At 46.3% G+C, this 23539-nt stretch overlaps 1 protein-coding gene across 9 annotated transcripts in view; it reads right to left on the bottom strand.

Annotated features, from left to right (window-relative positions):
• The window catches only part of CACNA1G (calcium voltage-gated channel subunit alpha1 G), an 807943-nt gene extending 784723 nt beyond the window's left edge, over positions 1–23220 (bottom strand). For all 9 annotated transcript variants that reach the window (XM_085617142.1, XM_085617143.1, XM_085617140.1 and 6 more), the window contains exon 1: positions 23114–23220. In XM_085617142.1, coding sequence (XP_085473268.1) covers positions 23114–23206 — 93 coding nt within the window. In that variant the 5' untranslated portion in view covers positions 23207–23220. The remainder of the gene's footprint in view (positions 1–23113) is intronic.
• Positions 23221–23539: the final 319 nt, after the last annotated feature.

The raw sequence follows: 23539 nt of genomic DNA, 5'->3' as shown, positions 1-23539 counted from the left end.
GGACTATTAGAAGCTCCCTTCTCACAACATAGAGGATGCTTAGAAACTCGCTGTGATGAGGGCACGTTCCCGCTTGCAACCAGGTTCTTGGCTTCGGTCACTCTACTTGCTTGTTTAACTGCAACTTTAAGTGAGTGAAATCCGTCAAGGGTTGATTGCTCAAGTTTGTCAATCCTATCCCCAAGGCCTTTAACTTGAGTTAGCAGCGGACTCAAGAGACTATACACCTTCTCAAGAATAATTTCTACCGTTACTAAGTCCGTAAAATTTAAAAGTTCCGCACTATTTGGGCCAGAGTGTGACTCCTCGGGAGAGATTACAGCATCCCCAGGTATGGCCGGTTTATTCACTATAGCTTTGGCCCTTGTAGTTCTCATACCCACTCCGAAAGGCAATCTTGAATTTTGATAAATCGCGGCCTGTCTAACTGGGCAGCTCCTTTTACGTTTACAAACCTTCTTACTTAAGGGCCTATTCTTCTGTCTAGTGATGGTTGTTTGGGAATTATTGGGGGACCTAACTATCTCCCCTTCTGGTAATCCCAAGTGCAAGGTGGGCGAAAGTAAAGGTTCCACCACACTAGTGGCTTCACTAGGGACATTGATGGGAGATGATGCAATCAGTTTACCAAGACCATCAGGCACCATGGGGACTATTGGAAAAAGAGCAGCCAAACTTTCTAGTCTGCCTATATTTTGATCAATTTCAACCAACTGGGGTGGGTTTGATGGAGTACCAAAAACACTAGGTACAGTATCGCCCTGGGACTGGGTGCTGGGAGTTGTAAGTGATGATTGAGCATCGCCCCCCAGGGATGAACGACTCGAAGGGAGGTAGACCTCAGATAAACGCCTCTCAGACATTGCAATCTCCTTATCAATCACCGCCGCCACCCTGGTGATGAAACGGTCCATAGTACCAATAATGGGGCTTGCTACATTTGGCCCCCTTACGCCTTCGTTCCTTAATAGTTTACCGGAACGGGTAGACATAGTTTAGTGGGTACGAAACCGGGATGAGAACTCACAGGACTTGCAGATGCAAAGGACGTGGCCCAGCCCAGCCTCTTTCTGCCTCTGACGGCCTCAGACGGTCCGCCCTTTGTCCGGGCTTCGTCCGGCGCCGCCCGCGCGCGTCCCGCGACGCGGAGGAAGCTTCAGCGTTTTAAGCGCCTCCGGGCGCGAATGCGGCAGGAAGTTGGCCGCTATGCAGCCTGGGAGCTGTAGTCTCCCCCCGTCTCAACCGCGATGCCAGGAAGCGGCGTCGGGGGAGACCCGCAGCGTCAGGAACCCAGGAGCGGCAAGAGCACCAACAAGGAAGGCAGCGGGACAACAGGTAAGTGCAAGCTCCTCAATCCACAAGGTTCACCCGCTCCTCCGAGGGAGCTTCAGCGTTTTAAGCGCCTCCGAGCGCGAATGCGGCAGGAAGTTGGCCGCTATGCAGCCTGGGAGCTGTAGTCTCCCCCCGTCTCAACCGCGATGCCAGGAAGCGGCGTCGGGGGAGACCCGCAGCGTCAGGAACCCAGGAGCGGCAAGAGCACCAACAAGGAAGGCAGCGGGACAACAGGTAAGTGCAAGCTCCTCAATCCACAAGGTTCACCCGCTCCTCCGAGGGAGCTTCAGCGTTTTAAGCGCCTCCGGGCGCGAATGCGGCAGGAAGTTGGCCGCTATGCAGCCTGGGAGCTGTAGTCTCCCCCCGTCTCAACCGCGATGCCAGGAAGCGGCGTCGGGGGAGACCCGCAGCGTCAGGAACCCAGGAGCGGCAAGAGCACCAACAAGGAAGGCAGCGGGACAACAGGTAAGTGCAAGCTCCTCAATCCACAAGGTTCACCCGCTCCTCCGAGGGAGCTTCAGCGTTTTAAGCGCCTCCGGGCGCGAATGCGGCAGGAAGTTGGCCGCTATGCAGCCTGGGAGCTGTAGTCTCCCCCCGTCTCAACCGCGATGCCAGGAAGCGGCGTCGGGGGAGACCCGCAGCGTCAGGAACCCAGGAGCGGCAAGAGCACCAACAAGGAAGGCAGCGGGACAACAGGTAAGTGCAAGCTCCTCAATCCACAAGGTTCACCCGCTCCTCCGAGGGAGCTTCAGCGTTTTAAGCGCCTCCGGGCGCGAATGCGGCAGGAAGTTGGCCGCTATGCAGCCTGGGAGCTGTAGTCTCCCCCCGTCTCAACCGCGATGCCAGGAAGCGGCGTCGGGGGAGACCCGCAGCGTCAGGAACCCAGGAGCGGCAAGAGCACCAACAAGGAAGGCAGCGGGACAACAGGTAAGTGCAAGCTCCTCAATCCACAAGGTTCACCCGCTCCTCCGAGGGAGCTTCAGCGTTTTAAGCGCCTCCGGGCGCGAATGCGGCAGGAAGTTGGCCGCTATGCAGCCTGGGAGCTGTAGTCTCCCCCCGTCTCAACCGCGATGCCAGGAAGCGGCGTCGGGGGAGACCCGCAGCGTCAGGAACCCAGGAGCGGCAAGAGCACCAACAAGGAAGGCAGCGGGACAACAGGTAAGTGCAAGCTCCTCAATCCACAAGGTTCACCCGCTCCTCCGAGGGAGCTTCAGCGTTTTAAGCGCCTCCGGGCGCGAATGCGGCAGGAAGTTGGCCGCTATGCAGCCTGGGAGCTGTAGTCTCCCCCCGTCTCAACCGCGATGCCAGGAAGCGGCGTCGGGGGAGACCCGCAGCGTCAGGAACCCAGGAGCGGCAAGAGCACCAACAAGGAAGGCAGCGGGACAACAGGTAAGTGCAAGCTCCTCAATCCACAAGGTTCACCCGCTCCTCCGAGGGAGCTTCAGCGTTTTAAGCGCCTCCGGGCGCGAATGCGGCAGGAAGTTGGCCGCTATGCAGCCTGGGAGCTGTAGTCTCCCCCCGTCTCAACCGCGATGCCAGGAAGCGGCGTCGGGGGAGACCCGCAGCGTCAGGAACCCAGGAGCGGCAAGAGCACCAACAAGGAAGGCAGCGGGACAACAGGTAAGTGCAAGCTCCTCAATCCACAAGGTTCACCCCAGTAGTTTGCACAAGTTCGTCTTCTTCCCTACTGTGTGCTCAGCCCCTTGGCAATACACGTTTTCAGCTCATATTCTTGAAGGTGCCTCAATTCACACTTACATGTATGTTCAGAATTTGTAACAATAGGCAAATCCTGATACGTATCAGTGCAAGATAGCCCAGCAGCAACACCTCTGTTGAGATCGGCTAATGTTATAAGATGTGAGATAAATATGTCTAGCCTGATCAGCCCTCCAATGGCTGACGGTCAGAGCTAGGTGTTTAAGCCCTCTTTTGGGGTTGGGTGAGTGAGACTGATGTTTTGTGGCCTGATGGAGGCTGACCTCTGTTGAAGGATGATTGCTTATGTAGCCTGATGTTCCACATCACGTAGATTGTCCTATTCACTCGCCCTTTCTATTTACCATAATGTCCACTGATGACCAATCCGCTATTCAAGCATCACAGCAGCAGTAACACCTTGGCGATGGACAACTTAACAAGCTAACTCTCACATGCCCATACAATCGCGCACGCCACCTCACACTCGAGATACCACACATCTCACTCTTTATATATCTTTTCTAAAAACAAAGATAGCACTAAGGGCTATGGAAACCCTATACAAGAGAACATTCTAAACTATTTACATTTTCTGGTCGTCGTCTACTTCTCTAGCTGTATCACCTTTTGCTATGTTTTCCATCACTTTGCAACTCCACAAAATGCCCCCTAATACTTCTGCACAAATACATCATTTCTGGGTTCCAACTCTGCCATGTTTAGTGCAACTTGTGCTGTTAATTTTTTCTAAATACTTCATTGGTTTGGTTTTGGAGTAACAAATCATCCATTTTTGGAACTCCACTGACAGTGTGACCTTCGCCATATCACTTGTCGTCACATTCACTGCACTCACAGCCTTGTCTCTATCCTATCGAACCACTAACTTACTTGCCTGTTTACTTTTCATCCTTTCATGAAATTCCTCTCCTTCCGTGCAATATCTTGGCCCGCTACACCTGAGCCAGGCACACCGCAGTGTTGGGTTTTCTCTCTCCGGTTCTATTGAAGCTTACTAAGTGAAAGTTGGCAGCCTGAATTTGAAGGCAAACACCTTGTCGTTCATCTCTTTATTCCAAATCCTGTCTCCTGCTATGGCCACTAGAATACATCCATTAAGATGGCAGTGGACCTGCTTGAAAAGGACATTGGCTGATTGCGCATAGCTCCATACTTCCTAAGCTGCTCCTCCAGGGCCAAGGATCTTAGTTGCATCCCTTGGCCAATAAATATGATGTAGCGAAGCCTTTCCACGTTAACATTTTTTTCAGCCACATTAGCATTTGGCCCACTGCGATCTCTGTCCCCCGTCTGATCCATGGCTACTTGAAATAGTGATCAAGGAAAACCAACACAAACAATGACACGCTTCCCAATACATTAGCATGATCTATAACATTCATTCCCACCTTTTCCACAGGTAGCTTAGATGAACTACTAGAAAAGATTGGAAGTGTTCTCATGGCAGGACCATGTCACCATTGGCACAGTCAAGGCCAAGTGTCCTGTCTTCTTCTCCATCTATTTACCAGTAATCTGCCCTAAAATTATGCTGGGTTTGCCATCTTTAAATGATGAGTTAAATTGACCAGTCTCTCAGGTACATTGCTGGGGGGTATCAACCTTCCACATATTATTCATTGCCCTTCGTTTGTAACAGAGTATGTCTTCACCTCATCATTGAACTTCTAACCAGGCCGTTCCACTTTCACTGATTCACAATCTTTCTACCATACCTGATCAATAACTATTTGCTGCTCATCGCTTCTGCTACTCATTTGCTGTTCTAGGACCCTTTCATCCTCCTCTGCTCGTTATTTTAATTCTTCATCACCAAGCAACCATGATAGGCAATCCATTGAAAAGTCCTTGACCCCTAGCTTATAGAGCTAGAAAATCTAATCATCGGACCGGCTGACCACCTCAGCGCCAGCCACCCCCTCAACCCTTCCCAATACGGATGCAGACCCAACCACTGCCCACAGACTACCCTCATTGCTGCCACCAATGACATCCACCTCATCATGGACAAACGGAGATACAGCTGCACTCATCCTACTTGACCTCTCGACTGCACTCAACACTGCCGCCGACCCCATCCTCAGTGCCTCTTGAGACCGGAATCCATGGCCTGGCACGTCGATGGATCAGCTCCTTCCTCTCAGGATGCACCCAAATTGTCAGCCTAGCTCTGTGTTCATACACCGCTTGCAACTTGCAACTTGATGGGCAGCATCCGTCAAGGTTCCTTATTGAACTCCATACTCATCAACATGTATGAATCCCACTCACCAACGACATCATTTTATAGCATTAATTGCTTTTAGAAAAATAGTATTATTTTCTCATTTTTAAATTAATTTTAATATTCATAGTATTTTTTGTAAATGTGTTTTGTGGATTTTTCAATTTTTAATAATTTACTTATTGTCTACATTAATTAATAGATTGTTTCTTATTCAATTGCTTATATTTTTTTAGGTTTTGTTGTGCACACGCTCATATATATATATATATAGATATCTATATATATTTATTTTAGTTAAGTAAATATTAATTTAATTTTATTATTTTTGTTAATTAATTATTAATATGTTATTAATTTTACAAAAAATATTTAATTGATAAGTATGTGACTGCCTGATCCCTGCCTTCACTGCCTGGTCGCTGGCTCTACTCGTCGCGGCTCTTTGATCGGCCCGCTGCTGCGTTGCAGATGCGCAGCGAGGAGAGGCTGCTGAATCCGCATCGTCCGGCTCCTCCAACCCCCGCACGACATGCCCTCAATTCTCGGGGCTGTTTGCCGCGGGTTGGATGATTATCCGGACAGGCGCCGTTTTTCTCACTGGTGACTGACGATCTCTGCAAATATGATCCGGATCATAATGGTGCCCTGGTGAGCTGTCCTCTGCCCCTGAATGTAAGATCGCTCGCCTGTTTACCAGTGGGAGGCTGGGAGGATCGGCTCCTTCAACGCCATTTTTATTTCACTTCATTGTTCTGACCAAAACCGAAAGTATCACGGATATCGCGCTTGGAGCCAGACGGCTTGTCTTTGTATCTTGCACAATTTGTGGACTCTGGGAGTGCCGCTTTCTCGTTTCTTTGCCAGCGGGGACACTACAGGGGACAGTGCAGAGCGTGAAAGAGTGAAAGGACTTCTCCCCTCAAGAATCGACAAGGAAAGGGAAAAACCAACCCAATTCTGAGTACATAGAGAGAGACATAGGACTACACCCTTAAGTAAGGATTGGGCTATTTACAAGCAGACTCTAGATCAATCTCTGGAAAATTATTAAAATTCACTACAGCACCCTATCTAATAACATCCAGTTCAACTAATAGGCACGTCCACTCACCTCACGCCTCCCCCCATTCCCACTTACTCTCACTCTTCTCCCTTTCCCATCTCCTCTCTCCCTAACAGGTTACTTTTCCTCTCGCAACCCTAACCGCACAGGTCCGGCTCCATCACTAGACTCCTCACACGCCCCCTCATCATCCCCATCTCACGCTGCACATCACCCCCCAGTATTAGGGCACCCCCCTTCCTGTCTACCCTCCTTTAAGCGCCAATAGCACGATGGAGCACGCAGGTCAACATACTCATAATATCAAATACCCCCCCAACCTCTCAAAAAAAGCAATCAAACGTTTCAAACACTCGCTGCTAAATACTTACCCCGAAACCCCAATATCAGACCCCTACTACTCTACAAATAAAGGCACTTTATCCAACGACATTATTTTTTACACAAAGAGGAGAGACCAATGGAGTAAAGCCTTTTACGCCCTGTTCTCTGTTTCCTCATCCAGGAAAACAGCGCACGGTCTCAAGATCGATATTAGCCCCTCCCCACTTTACAAAGCATCAGCCACAATCACCATTCATCACAATGGGACCATCCTTATGCATTCATCCGACCGAAACCTATCCCTACTCGACAACACCTTTCCTCTCATCAAAGATAAAGTACTCAATCCCTCTCCCCCTGCCACAGACACCCCTATTTTCTTAACTCCCCCCATGCCCATGCCGAACACGCCCCCCATGTCCACGCCGATAACACCCCCAAGGCATTTTCCTATGAACCTATCCTTCTATACCCCCACCCCAATGCCAGGAGACAGCCCTCTGACACACACCTCTCCCCCTTTGGCTATGGCCCCCTCCTCCTCCCCGGACAGCCTTATAGCTAGATCACACTACGAAGACTCAGATATATGCAACCCTCCCATCTACAACCCTATCCCATCCATAACGCTACTCTCGATGCACACCCCTCCGGCACATACCTCCCCCCCTACCAATTTGGCTACTCTCCCCTCCCCTTCCCTGGACAGCCCTACCTTTAGACCCCGCCTCGCAGCCTCAGATCTCTGCCACTCTCCAATCTACACCACAAACCCATCCACCCTTACCCTCCCCCTAGACCAAACAAGTAACACGCCTCCTACATCAGACCCTAGAATTGATGTAATCCTTCTCTCACTACAAATCATCAAGGATGACCTCCAAAAGTTACGGAACTTGATCGGGCAACAACACATGATTAGACGATATGCCGAAGATAAGACCTGAAACCATCACAGCAACACCCCCACTCTCCAACACCAGAGGCATCCAAGATCCCCTAAATATCCACCCCTAAGATGGAGAACAGTACCTAACCGCAATACCAATACCCGACCGTGCCGCAGGATAAATACTCTAACTGCTAAGGACATACATTCCCTACTTCTTTCTTACGACCCCTCCAATCCCTGCCAATCCACTGCTGACCCGTCCAATCTGACTAAACCGCTCAATATGATTAAACCCTCCCAAATTGAAACCATACATCACACGACACATAGAGGCCCTACCCACAACAACAGAGGGGTAACCCTGGAGAATCTGCTCCTAGTTCCATTAACACTCGATCCTCCCTCCACCACAAAGCCGCGTCTCAAATGCATTCTACTAAACTGCAGATCAGCCTCAAAACACGCAGCTGACATAGCGGACCTAATACTCACTCATGACCCCGTCCTCCTATTCCTAACTGAAACATGGCTAAATGAGTCCTCCACGCCGATCCTAGACATTCTGGTTCCCCCCGATCATGACATCACCAGATTAGATAGACCCGATAGACCAGGAGGCGGCATCGCCTGCATTCACCGGACCACTCTTTCAGTGAACAGCTCACTCTCTCCGGATCTATCCTCCTGTGAATACCTCCGACTAGAGGTCACAAGTAATAACAAACCAATCTGTTCAGTGCATATATTCTACCACCCACCAGGAGATAACATCACCTTCATCAAGCAATTTATGGATATTGTGACCACTCACACTGGTCAACACAACACCCAAATATACCTTGGCGATTTCAATCTGCATTGGAACGACACTAACGACCTGGCAGTAAATAGCCTCAAAAAATTCCTCTCCGCCCTTGACCTCAAACAAATCTGCAACAGCCCCACTCGTGTCAAGGGTTCAACCCTTGACCTGGTTATGGCCAAACCAGAAGCTATACAGCTTAGCACAATCCTCCCCTGTGACTGGTCCGATCACCATGCCATCACCTTCTTCATCAAGGAATCAGTCAATTTACACTCCGTACAACCTGCGAGATCTAAAATATGGAAGAGGATTCTGAAAAAGCCCCACACAGACCTTTCCACATCCGCCAGCGTCAACATCCTGCTCCCCCCGGAAGGCCTAACGGATGTTCAAGCTTTGACACAACACTACCTTAACTCCATTTCCTCGATCTTAGATACAACTGCACCTCTACAACTGAAAAGGATGTCCACAAAAGACTCGAAACCCTGGTATGATGGCAGACTCAATGAGGACAGATGAACCCTGAGATTAGCAGAAAGGCGCTGGAGTTCTTCTCCCTCCATGGCTCATCTCAATCTGCTCCGCTCCACCAGAAACTCATACTATAGAAAGATCAGACTCTCAAAAGCAAACTTTTTCAAAAATCAGGTAGATCTAGCCAAGAACCGACCCAAAAGACTATTTGAACTAGTCAAATCTCAATCCAGCGGATTAGCCCACCCTCATCAAGTTGGTCAAGGATCTCCACCCAGCTCTGAAGAATTTTCCTCCTTCTTCACGAAAAAAACCGAACTCCTGAAAATGGATCTCCTTATGGCCTCCTTGGCTCAATCTTCCACTCCGAAGGATTTGTCATCCCATATTCCAGCAACCCCACTCATTGGCTCATCTAAACTCGCCCTCAAAAATAACGCTTCCTGGGCCACCTTCACAACCTATAGCGAAGAAGCTATTCTAAATACACTCACGTCCTTGAACCCCTCCAATCACTTCTCAGACCCTCTTCCCGCAAACTACCTCAAAGGTCTCATACCGGCGCTACAGCCACTCTGGACAAAGATTATCAATGCCTCCTTAATTCAAGGATCCATTCCCGAACTTCTCAAAGCGGGACAAGTCCCCCCCATCCTAAAAAAAACGACAGCTGACCCCACGGACCTAAATAACTACCGACCAATTTTCAACATCCCAACTCTGGCTAAACTCCTAGAAAAATGTGTTCTCAGCCAGATAGATAACCACATCACTCACTTCCACCTGCTCAACAAATTTCAATCTGGCTTCCGGGCAGGTCATAGTACGGAGTCGGCTATGACCCACATAGTAGATGACGCACTAAGAATCCTAGACCAGAACGAAGCCTGCCTACTTATCCTGCTTGACTTATCCTCCGCCTTCGACACCGTCAAACATGAAAATCTTCTAGCTCTCCTGCAATACAGAATGGGCTTATCGGGGTCAGTACTAAATTGGTTTACCTCTTTCCTCCTGAATAGATCCCAAAGGTTCAAGGTCAACCAATCTCTGTCCTCGATCGTCCCAGTCACATTAGGAGTTCCGTAGGGATCCTCCCTCTCACCTACACTGTTCAATCTATTCATCAAATATCCACTTAAACATGTATGCAGACCTGATACCTGAACTGATATCTGAACTGGCACCAGCACTGACGCTAACCAGACCAAACACCTACCGGAGGGATTGAACGGCGGATCTTTAGCGGGGCACCCACGCTGTTTGTCTCCCCCGCTGCCCTGACGACATCGAGGGCCGCGGTGGGGGGAGACTACAGCTCCCGTGAGCCTTCACTGTCACGCCCCCTTCCGGCTGATTGCGCGCCCGGAGGCGCTTTAAAATCGGCGGCTCCCTCGGTGGAGCGGGGGATACCTGAACTGATATCTGAACTGGCACCAGCACTGACGCTAACCAGACCAAACACCTACCGGAGGGATTGAACGGCGGATCTTTAGCGGGGCACCCACGCTGTTTGTCTCCCCCGCTGCCCTGACGACATCGAGGGCCGCGGTGGGGGGAGACTACAGCTCCCGTGAGCCTTCACTGTCACGCCCCCTTCCGGCTGATTGCGCGCCCGGAGGCGCTTTAAAATCGGCGGCTCCCTCGGTGGAGCGGGGGATACCTGAACTGATATCTGAACTGGCACCAGCACTGACGCTAACCAGACCAAACACCTACCGGAGGGATTGAACGGCGGATCTTTAGCGGGGCACCCATGCTGTTTGTCTCCCCCGCTGCCCTGACGACATCGAGGGCCGCGGTGGGGGGAGACTACAGCTCCCGTGAGCCTTCACTGTCACGCCCCCTTCCGGCTGATTGCGCGCCCGGAGGCGCTTTAAAATCGGAGGCTCCCTCGGTGGAGCGGGGGATACCTGAACTGATATCTGAACTGGCACCAGCACTGACGCTAACCAGACCAAACACCTACCGGAGGGATTGAACGGCGGATCTTTAGCGGGGCACCCACGCTGTTTGTCTCCCCCGCTGCCCTGACGACATCGAGGGCCGCGGTGGGGGGAGACTACAGCTCCCATGAGCCTTCACTGTCACGCCCCCTTCCGGCTGATTGCGCGCCCGGAGGCGCTTTAAAATCGGCGGCTCCCTCGGTGGAGCGGGGGATACCTGAACTGATATCTGAACTGGCACCAGCACTGACGCTAACCAGACCAAACACCTACCGGAGGGATTGAACGGCGGATCTTTAGCGGGGCACCCACGCTGTTTGTCTCCCCCGCTGCCCTGACGACATCGAGGGCCGCGGTGGGGGGAGACTACAGCTCCCGTGAGCCTTCACTGTCACGCCCCCTTCCGGCTGATTGCGCGCCCGGAGGCGCTTTAAAATCGGCTGAGCCCGGGCAGAGGGCGGGCCGTCTGTGGCCGTCCGGGGTCGCTGGAGGTCGGGCCGGGCAACCCCTCTTGGTCCATTTAAAGTTGGTGCCCAATCGTAAGTCATTGCCAAGTGTGTGAGTATAGCACATGTTGTGACTGGGATTCAACCATTTATTGTTGCGTAGTATACTCAAAACACATATTGGAAAATGGGGAAAAAAGCTCCACCTGTGCTCAAATCTACTCGTAAGCAGTTAACATCTCCCTCAACTGCTACTGTCCCCACCCCATTGCCTAGTTTGACTGCTATCGATAAAATGCTGCAGAGGACGATCGGCGTTGTGGCTTCTGCCATCCAAAACACTGAAAGACGCCTCTCGCTCCCACTAAGCACGCAATTACCTTTGCTGCAGGACAATACATTGGATTCCCTGGTGGCCACATCGGATATAACATCTTACGCGGGGCTACCAGGTACTGACTTAAATGTGAATTGTATAATCCTGGACAGCGTATCCCCTAATCATCGTACAATGGATAATAGACTATCACTAACACCGTCTATGTTACGATCAAGCGCTAATAAGACCATTGATACTACCCCATCCTTAACTAATGAGCAGGCTCACTTGGAAGGGATAGAACTATGCTTAGATACGGATGTATCGATTATAGATAAGGAAAAAAGTGATAGTACACCAGCACGAACAAGGGGACAGAAAGCAAGAAAACAAAAAGCAAAGCGAAAAGAGAAACACATAGAGCCACTAGTAGATAAACGCAGAGAGAATGGTGGACGCCCTCAATTGAGTAGGCCTCTCACTCCGGTAATACAAAACCATACTCAAAGTGAAGTGCACTTTGGCAAATATAACGAACAAACTTCATTAATCAATGCACTGCCGGGGAATGAAGAATTTTGGGGGAGATTGGAGACCTTAATAACTACTCTTTTAGGACCCATCAATCAACAAGTCCTTAATATCGATAAGAGGTTGAAGGCATTAGATGATCATGTGTTGAAATTAGGCACAGGGTGTAATTCTATAACTACAACACACCATGGTGCAACCAACACTAACACACATAAACCACAACACACTATGGTCAATAAGAAAAGTATAGTGGAGACTAATGCCTCTCCCTCCACATCCAAACTGAGTAGAAGTAAAGATCAATTAAACCCAGAACCCTTATCCAGACAGGTATTAGATACCAAAACCACCACAACAGTTAGTTCGGGAGGAAGGGAGAAATCTACTGACATAAGCAATAGGCCACTAACGAGACAAGCGCAGGATGTTAACCAACACCACTCAACAGATAAGCCCGATATAATTGAAGTGATCAGTAAGAGACAGATTCCGGCCCGCATCAGTTTGCCCCCAGATTGCGGTCCATATGTCTTGGTTTTAGCCAACGTCCCAAAATTGAGGGAAACCCAAGAGGAAAACCATACAAGCTTAAGAAACAGAACTCTCCATTGGCTTTCTGCAAATTGCAACTTCCCAATGGAAGGAGCAGGGGAAATTATTCATACCCAGAGGGTAGGGTGGGTGGGTCCAATGAGAAAAAAGTTTGAAGGAGATTGCATCATTATAAATTTTAGATCTCCACAATGGGTGCAATCTACACTCTCAAAAGCCCCATTGCCCTCACCCTGGGAATTTAATACTACTCTGCTTCCTCTTGGGTATTTTTACAGACATTTAATTGACCTTTACGCTAACCCTGGGATTAACTTTTTAGCAGATCAACCGGGCATGAACCACAACATTATTAACGGCTATGAACATCCTTACCAAGAGTTTAATACTAATTTTAGGAATGGTCGTTCATTAGGCCAACGGATTATACCCCCACCACATCAATTGCCATATCTACCTCTCCCCACTCCCTCTTATCCCAACCCAAGGGAGAGACCTTACGCAAGGCCCAAACAAAATTTTAACATGCCTCAGAACGAGCCAAGGTATATATATAATATACCAACGCATAACCGTTTTGAACATGTTCTCTCCAACTTGGAATGTCAAGATTGACTGGGGAAAACAAATAGGGGGTGTGAGGATGTACCAATTGCCATCAGGGAAAACCCTTTTAATGCACAATGTAACGAAATTGAGATAATGGCACCACGCATTGTTTCGACTATGTCCCCAGTTACACATGAGAACATAACTACTCCATCAATTCAACCTAAGCAGCCTAGTGGCTATAATGCCTCTTGTGCCTTAAAACGCTCCAAATTGTCCATCCTTAGTTGGAACGTTGCCGGGTTGGAACCAAGATTGCTTGACCCTCAATGGATCAAGCTATTGGATAACAAAGATATTGTTATGTTCCAGGAGACATGGGCTGTCAGCAATTTATTTATTGAGGGTTACCATTGTTTTAGTGTGACCTCAAACAAGCCCATTTTTGGCCGCGCAGTGGGAGGATTATTTATAGGTGTCAGCACATTGGTGGGAGGTACCATCAAAGACCTATCAGAAGGAAATCCGAATATTCAGGTCCTTGAGTTGAAACTAAAACCCAGGATTTTTATAATTAATTTTTATAATAACGATTTTTACTCCACACCCAATACAAACTATATAGCCCTCTCTAAGACTCTAAGAAAACTGGAAATAAACTTGGATTCAGAGGGGGGGATAGGGATTCTAATCGGCGGAGATTTTAATGCCAAACTAACAAAGAAGTCTTGGATCGAGGACACTAACAACATCACGGACCAAGCTGAAAAAAGGGGGTTTGAACTAGCAAAAATATTGAGTGAACACACACTTGGAAATGCCATGGAAGTATCTCTAATACCTGACATGGATTATGTCCCCACGTTTAGGGGGCGTGATTGTTGTTCAACCATTGACTTTATTTTTATGTCCCCTGATTTGCTGGACCGCGTATTGGAATCCAAGGTGATAAAGACATCTTTTGGCGATCATAACCCCCTCACAGTTACTTTGCACTTAGGCTCCCGCCCTGTATATGCGAAATCTAATGGTGCAAGAGACATTACACCATCAGGTGATGGTCTGCGGCTAAAATGGAGGGGGATTGATAGCGGAGCTATTTTAGAAAATGTGCAGAATGATCATTCCGATTTAATTCATTCTTGTCTATTTTTAAATGGAAATAATAATAGAATAATCACTGACTTTGGCAAACTGTGTTTAGTAATTAAAAAATTGTTGTCAGTCCCACTGCCAAAGATAGCGAAAGAACCAAGATGGTTTGATTCAACTTGTTCTATGGCAAATAGGGAACTACGTGAAGCATTGTCTTCTAACCCAAGGTGTAAACTAGAGGTACAGCTGGCCAGGAAAAACTATAAGTTAAAAACAACTGAAAGGAAGGCCGCCCTGCTGACAGAACAGTGGGAAACATTGGTTGCGAGTGCAAATTTGAAGAGTAGCGGCCCCTTTTGGTCAGCCGTTAGGAAGACGCGAGATATGGGGAAACAATTGTCCCCAATTAGCTGCAATATTACTAGTAGTAGTTGGGAGGCCCATTTTGCTAAAATATATGCTACCCCCTCTAAGGAAGTAACCATTCCTTCTTTGAAGGTGTCATGCAACCTCAAGATTGACCTCCATGAGATAGTCACAGCCATTAAAGAAAGCCTTGGTAACAAAGCCCCTGGTCCCGATGGGCTCCCTATAGATATTATCAAGTATAACACGGATCTATGGGCACCAATTCTTTCTAACGTTTTTAATAGTCTACCTATGGTGCCAATGCCTGATACCTGGGCGACCAGCACCATAGTTCCCATTTTTAAGAAGGGAGATAGGTCAGATCCAGCCAACTACCGTCCAATCTCGCTCTTGGACAATACTTTAAAAATCCTTGGACGAGTTATTTATAACAGGATGATAGAGTGGACTGAAGATACTGATCTATTGGATCCGTGCCAGTTGGGATTCAGGAGTGGTGTGGGCACAGTGGAGCAGTGTCTAAACTTGAAACTGATTATCGATAAGTATAACGTTGCTCGCTCTAGCCCAATCTATCTCGCATTTATGGATCTTTCATCTGCATTCGACCTAGTTAATAGATCCAAATTATGGCTTATGCTTTCTAACTATGGTCTGGACGCAAGTCTTGTTAATTTTCTGGCCTATCTTCACACGGACCTCAAAGCGCAAGTTAGGATCGGGTCTGGTGGCGATGTGTCCGGACCCATAAAAATAGGCAGGGGGGTGAGGCAGGGGTGCGTTTTATCACCTCTGCTATTTATTATTTATATTAACGGTCTTGCCAAAGCCTTGAAACAAGTGACGAGAGACGTCCCAATTATCCAGGGGAATCCATTACCAGTTTTATTATACGCAGATGATGCGGTCATTATGGGCCGCACCCCTAATGCTCTTCGTTTGCTCATTAGAGGATTCGTCCAGCATATGGAGGCACTTGATCTGCGTGTAAATTTAAAAAAATCTTTTATTATGTCTTGTGGACCCGGGAAAAGGAAGCTCAATACTATAAATGTAGGTTCGGATAAACTAGAATCCGTAACCTCTTTCCCGTACTTAGGACTGGTTTTCGCTGCGAACGGCTCATGGAGTGGGCATTCTGCCCACGCCATGGGCAAGTTCTCGAAAGCCACCAATTCTATATTGAGCCTCCAACGCCCGAAGAAAATAGGTGCCACCAGGGCCATTTTAAATTTTTTTAAATTACAGTGCATTCCTGTGGCAACGTATGGGGCTGAGGTCTGGGGCTCAGGGAGAAACTCAGGGATTCAACGTGAGGAAAATCGTTTCTGTAGAAAAATATTGGGTGCTCCTTTTTCAGCTTCTGAATTCATTTGCCACAAAGAACTAAATCTCCCCTATGTATGTGATTTTATTAGAGCCAGACCAGCCCTATTTTGGATTAGGATTTGGACAAATAACTTTGCGACCCTAACAAAAAACATTATAATGGATTGCCTAAAGTGTGATCACCATATGTCAATACCCTGGTTAGCCGAGGTCTCCAAAACATTATGTGCAGTGGATAAAGGCAATCTTTTCTTAGAACCCACTGGAATTGAGAAGAATGATAAGGTCGTAGTTAAACAAGCACTTTATGCACTTTTTAATTCAGAAAGAATGGGGAGGGAGTTACCTAAATCTTCTGTTGCCACATACATGGGGTATAATTTGTGTAAGCACCCACTACCATCTTATCTAACTCTCCCCATGTCCAATTGGGAACGATCGCTGCTCTTTCGTTTAAGGGCAGGTTCTGTAAAATTCCTGTTGGCTTTCCCTTTGGGGTATCATCACACAGTAGAATACAATCCCTGCCCATGTGATGGAATTAGCAAACAGAATGACATTCACTTCCTATTCTTCTGTAAATTTTATTTAAAATATATTAACTGGTTTTTAACTCCCTATTTTAGAAAATTAAGACCCCTTTCCTTGGGGGAATCCTGTTCATTATTATTTTCCCTGGATACAGATGAACTAATTTTTCGCACCAGCACTTTTCTGAGATTAATAGTACACGCACGCAAAACGATGGAAAATCCCTGAAAATTATTTATGTTAGCTGTATATTTGAAAATGAATTATTGTGATTGTGGTGTTTTTATGGATTGTATTATTGTATAAATGTGTTGTTTTTCTTTTGTTGTACTTTTATGGATTTTATGAAATCCGAATAAAGGTCTTTTGAATTGAATTGTATGCAGACGACACACAACTATACTTAAAGATAAATTCGCCAGATGACATCAAATCTCTCAATCTAACTTTACAAAATACTCAGTCATGGTTGACTGAAAAAACCACCTCAAACTAAACGCCCTGAAAACTGAATTCTTACTAATCAGCCCACCGAATCATCCATCCAACATACACGAATGGCTTAAACAACGTACAGCATTCAACTGCCAACCTCTTATAATTGACTCAGCAAAGTCTCTGGGAGTAACTCTGGACGGTAATTTAAACATGCAAAAACACATCAATGCCGCAGCAAAAGGAGCAAACTTTCAGATGAGCATACTGAGAAGATTAAAACCCTTCCTCCCAGTAAACGACTTCAAGATGGCAGTCCAAGCACTAGTAATTCCCAGACTAGATTATGGTAGTGCAACTGTCTGTGGACTACCTAGATCTACAACTGCCCCCCTAAGAGCATCTCTCAACTCAGCGGCCAGGCTCATCACAGGCTCTAAAAGAAATAGCCACATTTCTCCTGACTTCAAAGCGCTCAATTGGCTACCCTTCGAAGCAAAAATTCAACTAAAAATCGCCTGCATGACGCATAAGGCCATCCATCACAACACACCGAATTTTCTAGCCCAGAAACTAGAACTTTCGTGCGGAAACAGATCATCCAGGAACGCCAGTAACCTTCTTCTGAAGCCTCAAATGTTTGCCAAGAAGAAAACATACAACCGCGCCTTCTCTGGTATTGCTCCAAGGATCTGGAATGCACTACCACCAGAAATCAGACTCAACCCCTCAACTGTCTATTTCAAAAAAGAAGTAAAGTCTCTTCTCATGTCGAAATGTACTTAAATATTGATGCGGACTCTTAGAATAACCAGTTGGAACTTAAGACTTTATTCCGAAACACTATGTTACCCTTGTATATTGTCTCCTTTGCTAACTACTTCTCTTGTAAAGCGCTCTGATACCCGCAAGGGTCATGTTCGTGCTATATAAAACCTTCAAAATGAATAAATAAATAAATGTTAATTTAATCCCTATGCTATCGTACATTTTCCACACTGTTACACTCACTGGAGTTGGAATAGTAATTTTAACCCCTACGCTATCCAAAACTTTCCGTACTGTTGCAGTCACTGGAGTGGGAATAGTAATTTTTACCCCTACGCTATCCAACACTTTCTCTACTGTTGCATTCACTGGAGTGGGAATAGTAATTTTTACCCCTAAGCTATACAACACATTCCCTACTGTTGCATTCACTGGAGTGGGAATAGTAATTTTTACCCCAATGCTATCCAACACTTTACCTACTGTTGCACTCAATGGAGTGGGACTAGTAATTTTAACTGCTACGCTATCCAACACTTTCCCTATTGTTGCTCTCACTGGAGTGGGAATAGTAATTTTTACCCCTACGCTATCCAACACTTTCCCTACTGTTGCACTCACTAGAGTGGAAATAGTAATTTTAACTGCTATGCTATCCAACACTTCCCCTACTGTTCCACTCACTGGAGTGGGAATAGTAATTTTTACCCCTACTCTATCCAACACTTTCCCTACTGTTGCACTTCCTGGAGTGGGAATAGTAATTTTAAACCCTACGCAATCCAACACTTTACCTACTGTTGCACTCGCTGGAGTGGGAATAGTCATTTTATGCTTACGCTATCCAACACTTTCCCTACTGTTGCACTCACTGGAGTGTGAATATAAAATTTTACACCTATGCTATCCAACAGTTTCCCTACTGTTGCACTCAGTGGGGTGGGAATAGTAATTTTTACCCCTACGCTATCCAATATTTTCCCTACTGTTGCACTGTTTGGAGTTGGAATAGTAATTTTATTCCCTCCACTATCGAATATTTTTTGTATTACTTTAGCTAATGAAGTATATAATTAATTTTAAAATGATTAAACATTATTTTAATTTTTTTTAATTTGTTACCTATATTTATTAAATTTTTATTCATATTATTATTTTATGTGGATAGTTGTATTTAGAAATTATATGCTTTTTAAACAATTTATACGTTATTAAAATAATTATTAAAACATATTAATAATTAAGTATATATATTATATATTATATGTATATGTTTAATTTATTTTTACATTATATATATATTACTTATCATTTTTAAACATTTAGAAATTATTTTAACTATGTTTATTTTAATTATATGTGGTTTGTATTTTATTTTACATTATTTTTTTAACTTTAATGAAAACCGATATTTTTATCAATGATATTTTTTTCTATATATTTTTTTTCTCAATATTTTTGTACTTACCATAATGTAGATAGGATGTCGATATTTTTGACTTCGATATTCTTGCTGTGATATTTTTGTAGGGTGATATTCTGACCTTCGATATTCTGTCAGTGATTCACATATTACATCACACTTGACATGGTAGTGACATCACTTATGATGATGCTTGACCTATCGGTGTTCCGCCCTTCTGTTCATCTTTTGCAGTGGTTTACAAAGTGGCCCTAATAATAAATAACTGTGACATCATCTATAGTCGATGCCTTCTTTAGAAATTGCCAAATATACAGAACTTGCACATCTATGTAAAATCTCTGAAATGTTGCACACCTTGTTATGTGCTCACCGCCACCTGCATGCCCAATTAGCCTTTACCATTACCCTCTGTTGTTAATTCACTTTTATTTTCCTGTGTTCATCTTTCTGTGCTCAAGTTAAAATGATGCATTAATGCTTCTTTGTGAAACTTCTGCATCTGATCGAAGCATGAACTTCACTGTGGTTTCCACTGCAGAGCTGTGAAGGGAGACACGCCTCCTTAACTCAGCACACAGTTTTCCACACTCTCTTCTTTCTGAACACATATGACAGACTGGAGCCTTTTCATGACATTGCTAGTGTTTGATTTATGATGTTCCTTGTTTCTTTGGGGAAACATTATACTCATTCAAACTATCAGCATCACCGCCCTGTGTCCTCATCCTCCGCCGGCCTCATCCCCCACGCAGGGCATGAGTAGGGCAGTCCTCTCAGTATCGAAAGAAGTGTCATGTGCTCTGTTGTGATGCTTAGAGGAGGGCCTGCTTTCATTTTCACCAACTCATGAATGGCTCCCTAGAAGCAGCAGGAACACTGGGGACCGTGGAACATTTGCATAGTGAACACAGAAGCTCTCTTTGAAAACTCGAAATTGAGAATGTTCACCTGCTACAGAGTGAGTTTGTAAGCCTCATGCCGTTCATGCACTCCTCGTTGCAAGAGAAAGAACGGCTTGGTCCTCCTGAAACCATAGTGTACATGAGCTCAACGCGTCGGTTGAAAGTGAGTGTTATCACTAACCCTGCTCGCAGGGGGAGGAATAGCAAATGATCCTGACTTCTGGCACTTGCATCTCTCATAGGGTGACCAGATTCTCAAAACAAAAAACGGGGACAGGTCATAGACATAGAAGTAGGACTACGGTTTGCAGTAACCATCGACATAAAAGTGGGACTATTTGACAGCTGTCATAGACATAGAAAAAGGACTACCATTACAGCTCCCTCCACAGACCGAGATGAAGCATTACAGACAACAAATCCGCGGTCTTTTATTGGCAACCCTCTCCTTCACACAGCAGCATTAGTACTTTTTATTACATTTACACTTTTAAGGACTATAGCATATATTTGCTAGAATTCAATAAAACATCACAGGCTAGCAAACGCCAGATTTACTAGCTTTATCAATGCTCGTTTCTATAGCTGCGCGGCAGCACCACGTAAAGTACAACTCACCAATGTTGCTTAGTTGCTCATGACAGAAAAGCATGGGAGGTAAACTGCAGAATGCTAAATTGCCAAATGGCAGCCATGGACCAATGTACAAAAAAAAACTTCTCTCCAGGTATTACTGCCTTAGGGTCTTAAGGGTGGCAAAGGCTGGCCGACCACACAGTCCTCCCACATTTGCGTAGTCACTGCTGGGATGTCATGTTACCTTACTGGGGTATGTATAGTGCACTCTAGCCATTGGTATCATCTCACAGGGCAATAGTGTGAAGACCGGAGCAAAAAGCTTGAGCAGCGCTTCTCGCCTCTCCCACAGGCGTTAACCCTGCTCCTTTAAGTCCTTTCCCGCTAAACAGTTTGCCGTGATCTGAAAGGTCAGTCTTACTTACTTACTTTTAACTTTATTTCGATTGAATTTACAATCATAAAAAGTACATTTAAAACAGTACAACATTGTAAAAATCAGTTTGCTCGTTGACTGCTAAGAAAGGCAGGCATTTTACATATAAGCACTAACACTCTAAATACAAAAATAATAACACAGTAGTCAATAAAAATTCGATTTGCTCAGTGGCTGTTAAGGAAAGCAGGCATTTAGAAGTAAACGCTAACACTCTATATACAAGAATAATAACAGAATAGTCGATAAAATCTTAGGAAACAGTTGACAATAGTTGGGAATGAGTTTTCAAGCAGGCTTTGAGAAAGCAGGCTACGGTTTTGGCAACGTACGGGGTGTCTAGATATTGAAGTGCCAAAAGAGCCGGTCTGCATCTTCTCAGTCCTAAGTGTCGGAGCAATGGAACCAGCCATCGTTTCCGCGGGGACTTATAGAAACCGCAGAAAAAGGTTACGTGCAGAGTTGACTGGCGAGTGAGACCGTCACAGGGACAGTTTGTTAGTTCCCGTGACCAGTCTAAGGGCACAGGCAGTGAGACAAGGCGATAAAATACATCAAACCGAAATCTGGTTAAAACATACCTCTCATAATTTGACAGAAAAAATGACAAATAAAGTTGAATGCCATGAGGAGATTGGACCATCGTTAAATGAACATTTGACTTTTTGACGAGTTCAGAACACAAACGAAGATCGCTTAAGTGGTCAGCACATAGCTTTTTCAAAGATTTTCTAGATATATCCGATAAGGATTCAGGGTCAGTGAAATATGCAGGGTGATTCAAATCTGTCAAAAATCTTGAAAGGTCAGTCAAAAGGTCAAGTCATAGCTTTGATATGGAGAACACAAAGCATGCATCAATTGGTTATGAATAAAACATGCAATGAGCAATGCATTAATCCTTGCACGGTATGCATAAGGCTACTGAAAAGTTTGTATGGCTATGAATAGAAGCTCCAGGATGAAGAAATATTGTTTCATCCAAAGTAGAAACTTTGGCTGGTACGATGACGTAGGTGGCGCTGCGTGTAAAATGTCTCTCTTCAAAGGAATTCCCTTCTCGCTACAGCGCTCACCTCAGTGACGACACATGCTGTAAACAGTGCAAAGAGAGTATGCGCGCGCATGCTCAACCGGAACAATGAATAACAGGGACATTTCTGTGTTTAACGGGGACACTGTTTGAAAAAAGGGACATTTGAGTCACTTGGAGAAAAGTGTCGGGACACGGGGACACTTCCCCAAAAACGGGGACCGTCCTGGGAAAACGGGGACGTCTGGTCACCCTAATCTCTCAGTGACTCGAGCAGGCGCCTCTCATCGGCCGTGCGTGACACTGGTCAGGGGTGTGGGGTACTTAGTGAATGACACATGCTTGCAGCCCCAGCCTTTAGTGAATCCTGCAGTGAAAGTTACATGAACGCTGCTGTGGACAGATCACACCAGAGACGACCTCGGACGCCCTCGGAGGTGCAGTGATTGATGGCGGGAAACGCCCAATAGCTTCAGGCAGCATCAGCCGTTGGCAGTGTCGGCGACAGTGCTGCGGGATCACTGGGTATCAGGGACCGGGGACGCCAGTGGCAGGAGGCGCTTCAGAACATGTGTGGTGAACCTTGCAGTGCAGCGGAGTGCTGTGCCAGGCAGTGAGGTGGCAACACTAGTGACAGCACACAAGCATGTCTCGTCCTGAAGCCCTGCTGACATTGGTGTAGGATTCCTGGCTATGAACAGGTGTCTCTCACTTGGGGGTGCTGTGGCCTATAGGGTGAGACTGCTGGCGGAGCTAAGCTGAGCTCCACAGCCTACAGTCAGAGCCTCTCTGCAGGGGTACCATAACTCCAGCACAGAACAATGTTTGCTCTCGGTGGACAAGTGGGCAGGTGAGCCGAGGGGGCAGAGGACACACTATACAAATCACCATCCCCTTTCCTTTTAAACTATCCTCACAAAATAAACACATGGCAGCATTCCTAGATTTTGTATCGAATTCTACATTTTACAATGCATCACAGAAACACACAGGAACTCAGCGGGACATCAGTGCCATATACGTACCTGTAAAATGATGCAGCGCTGCGAATCACAGACCATGTCCTCACAGGGATGGAACATTCCCAGGGTCACACAGTTCAGGAGAATCACCAGCATGCTGAAGCGCTCAAACCATGTATAGGAGAGAAAGGTCAAGGAACGCAACAGATACAGAAGCGCACGGGCTTTGTGAAGAAGCCCCAGAGAGGCTCAGACACAATAGTAACATTCTAGGCTGAGTTCAAGGCATAACAATTCCGAACAAAGCGACTCTTCTCTTGTTACTTCAACAATGCAAACAATTCCCCATGCTCAGCCCCCCTCAACCTCTTACACGTCCTCGGGGTGTCCGCGCCGTTTGCAATAGGCCACTTCAGCTGAGAATAATGCAGTATAAATGCTTTTGAAATGAGCCTGTTCTCGGCTAGCACGTGACAGACAATGCTTTCG

Source organism: Triturus cristatus, chromosome 7, assembly GCF_964204655.1.
Source record: "Triturus cristatus chromosome 7, aTriCri1.1, whole genome shotgun sequence".
In the NCBI taxonomy this organism is placed as follows: Eukaryota; Metazoa; Chordata; class Amphibia; order Caudata; family Salamandridae; genus Triturus; species Triturus cristatus.
The sequence above is the reverse complement of the archived record's forward strand: the minus strand, read 5'-3'. Positions and strand labels throughout refer to the sequence as shown.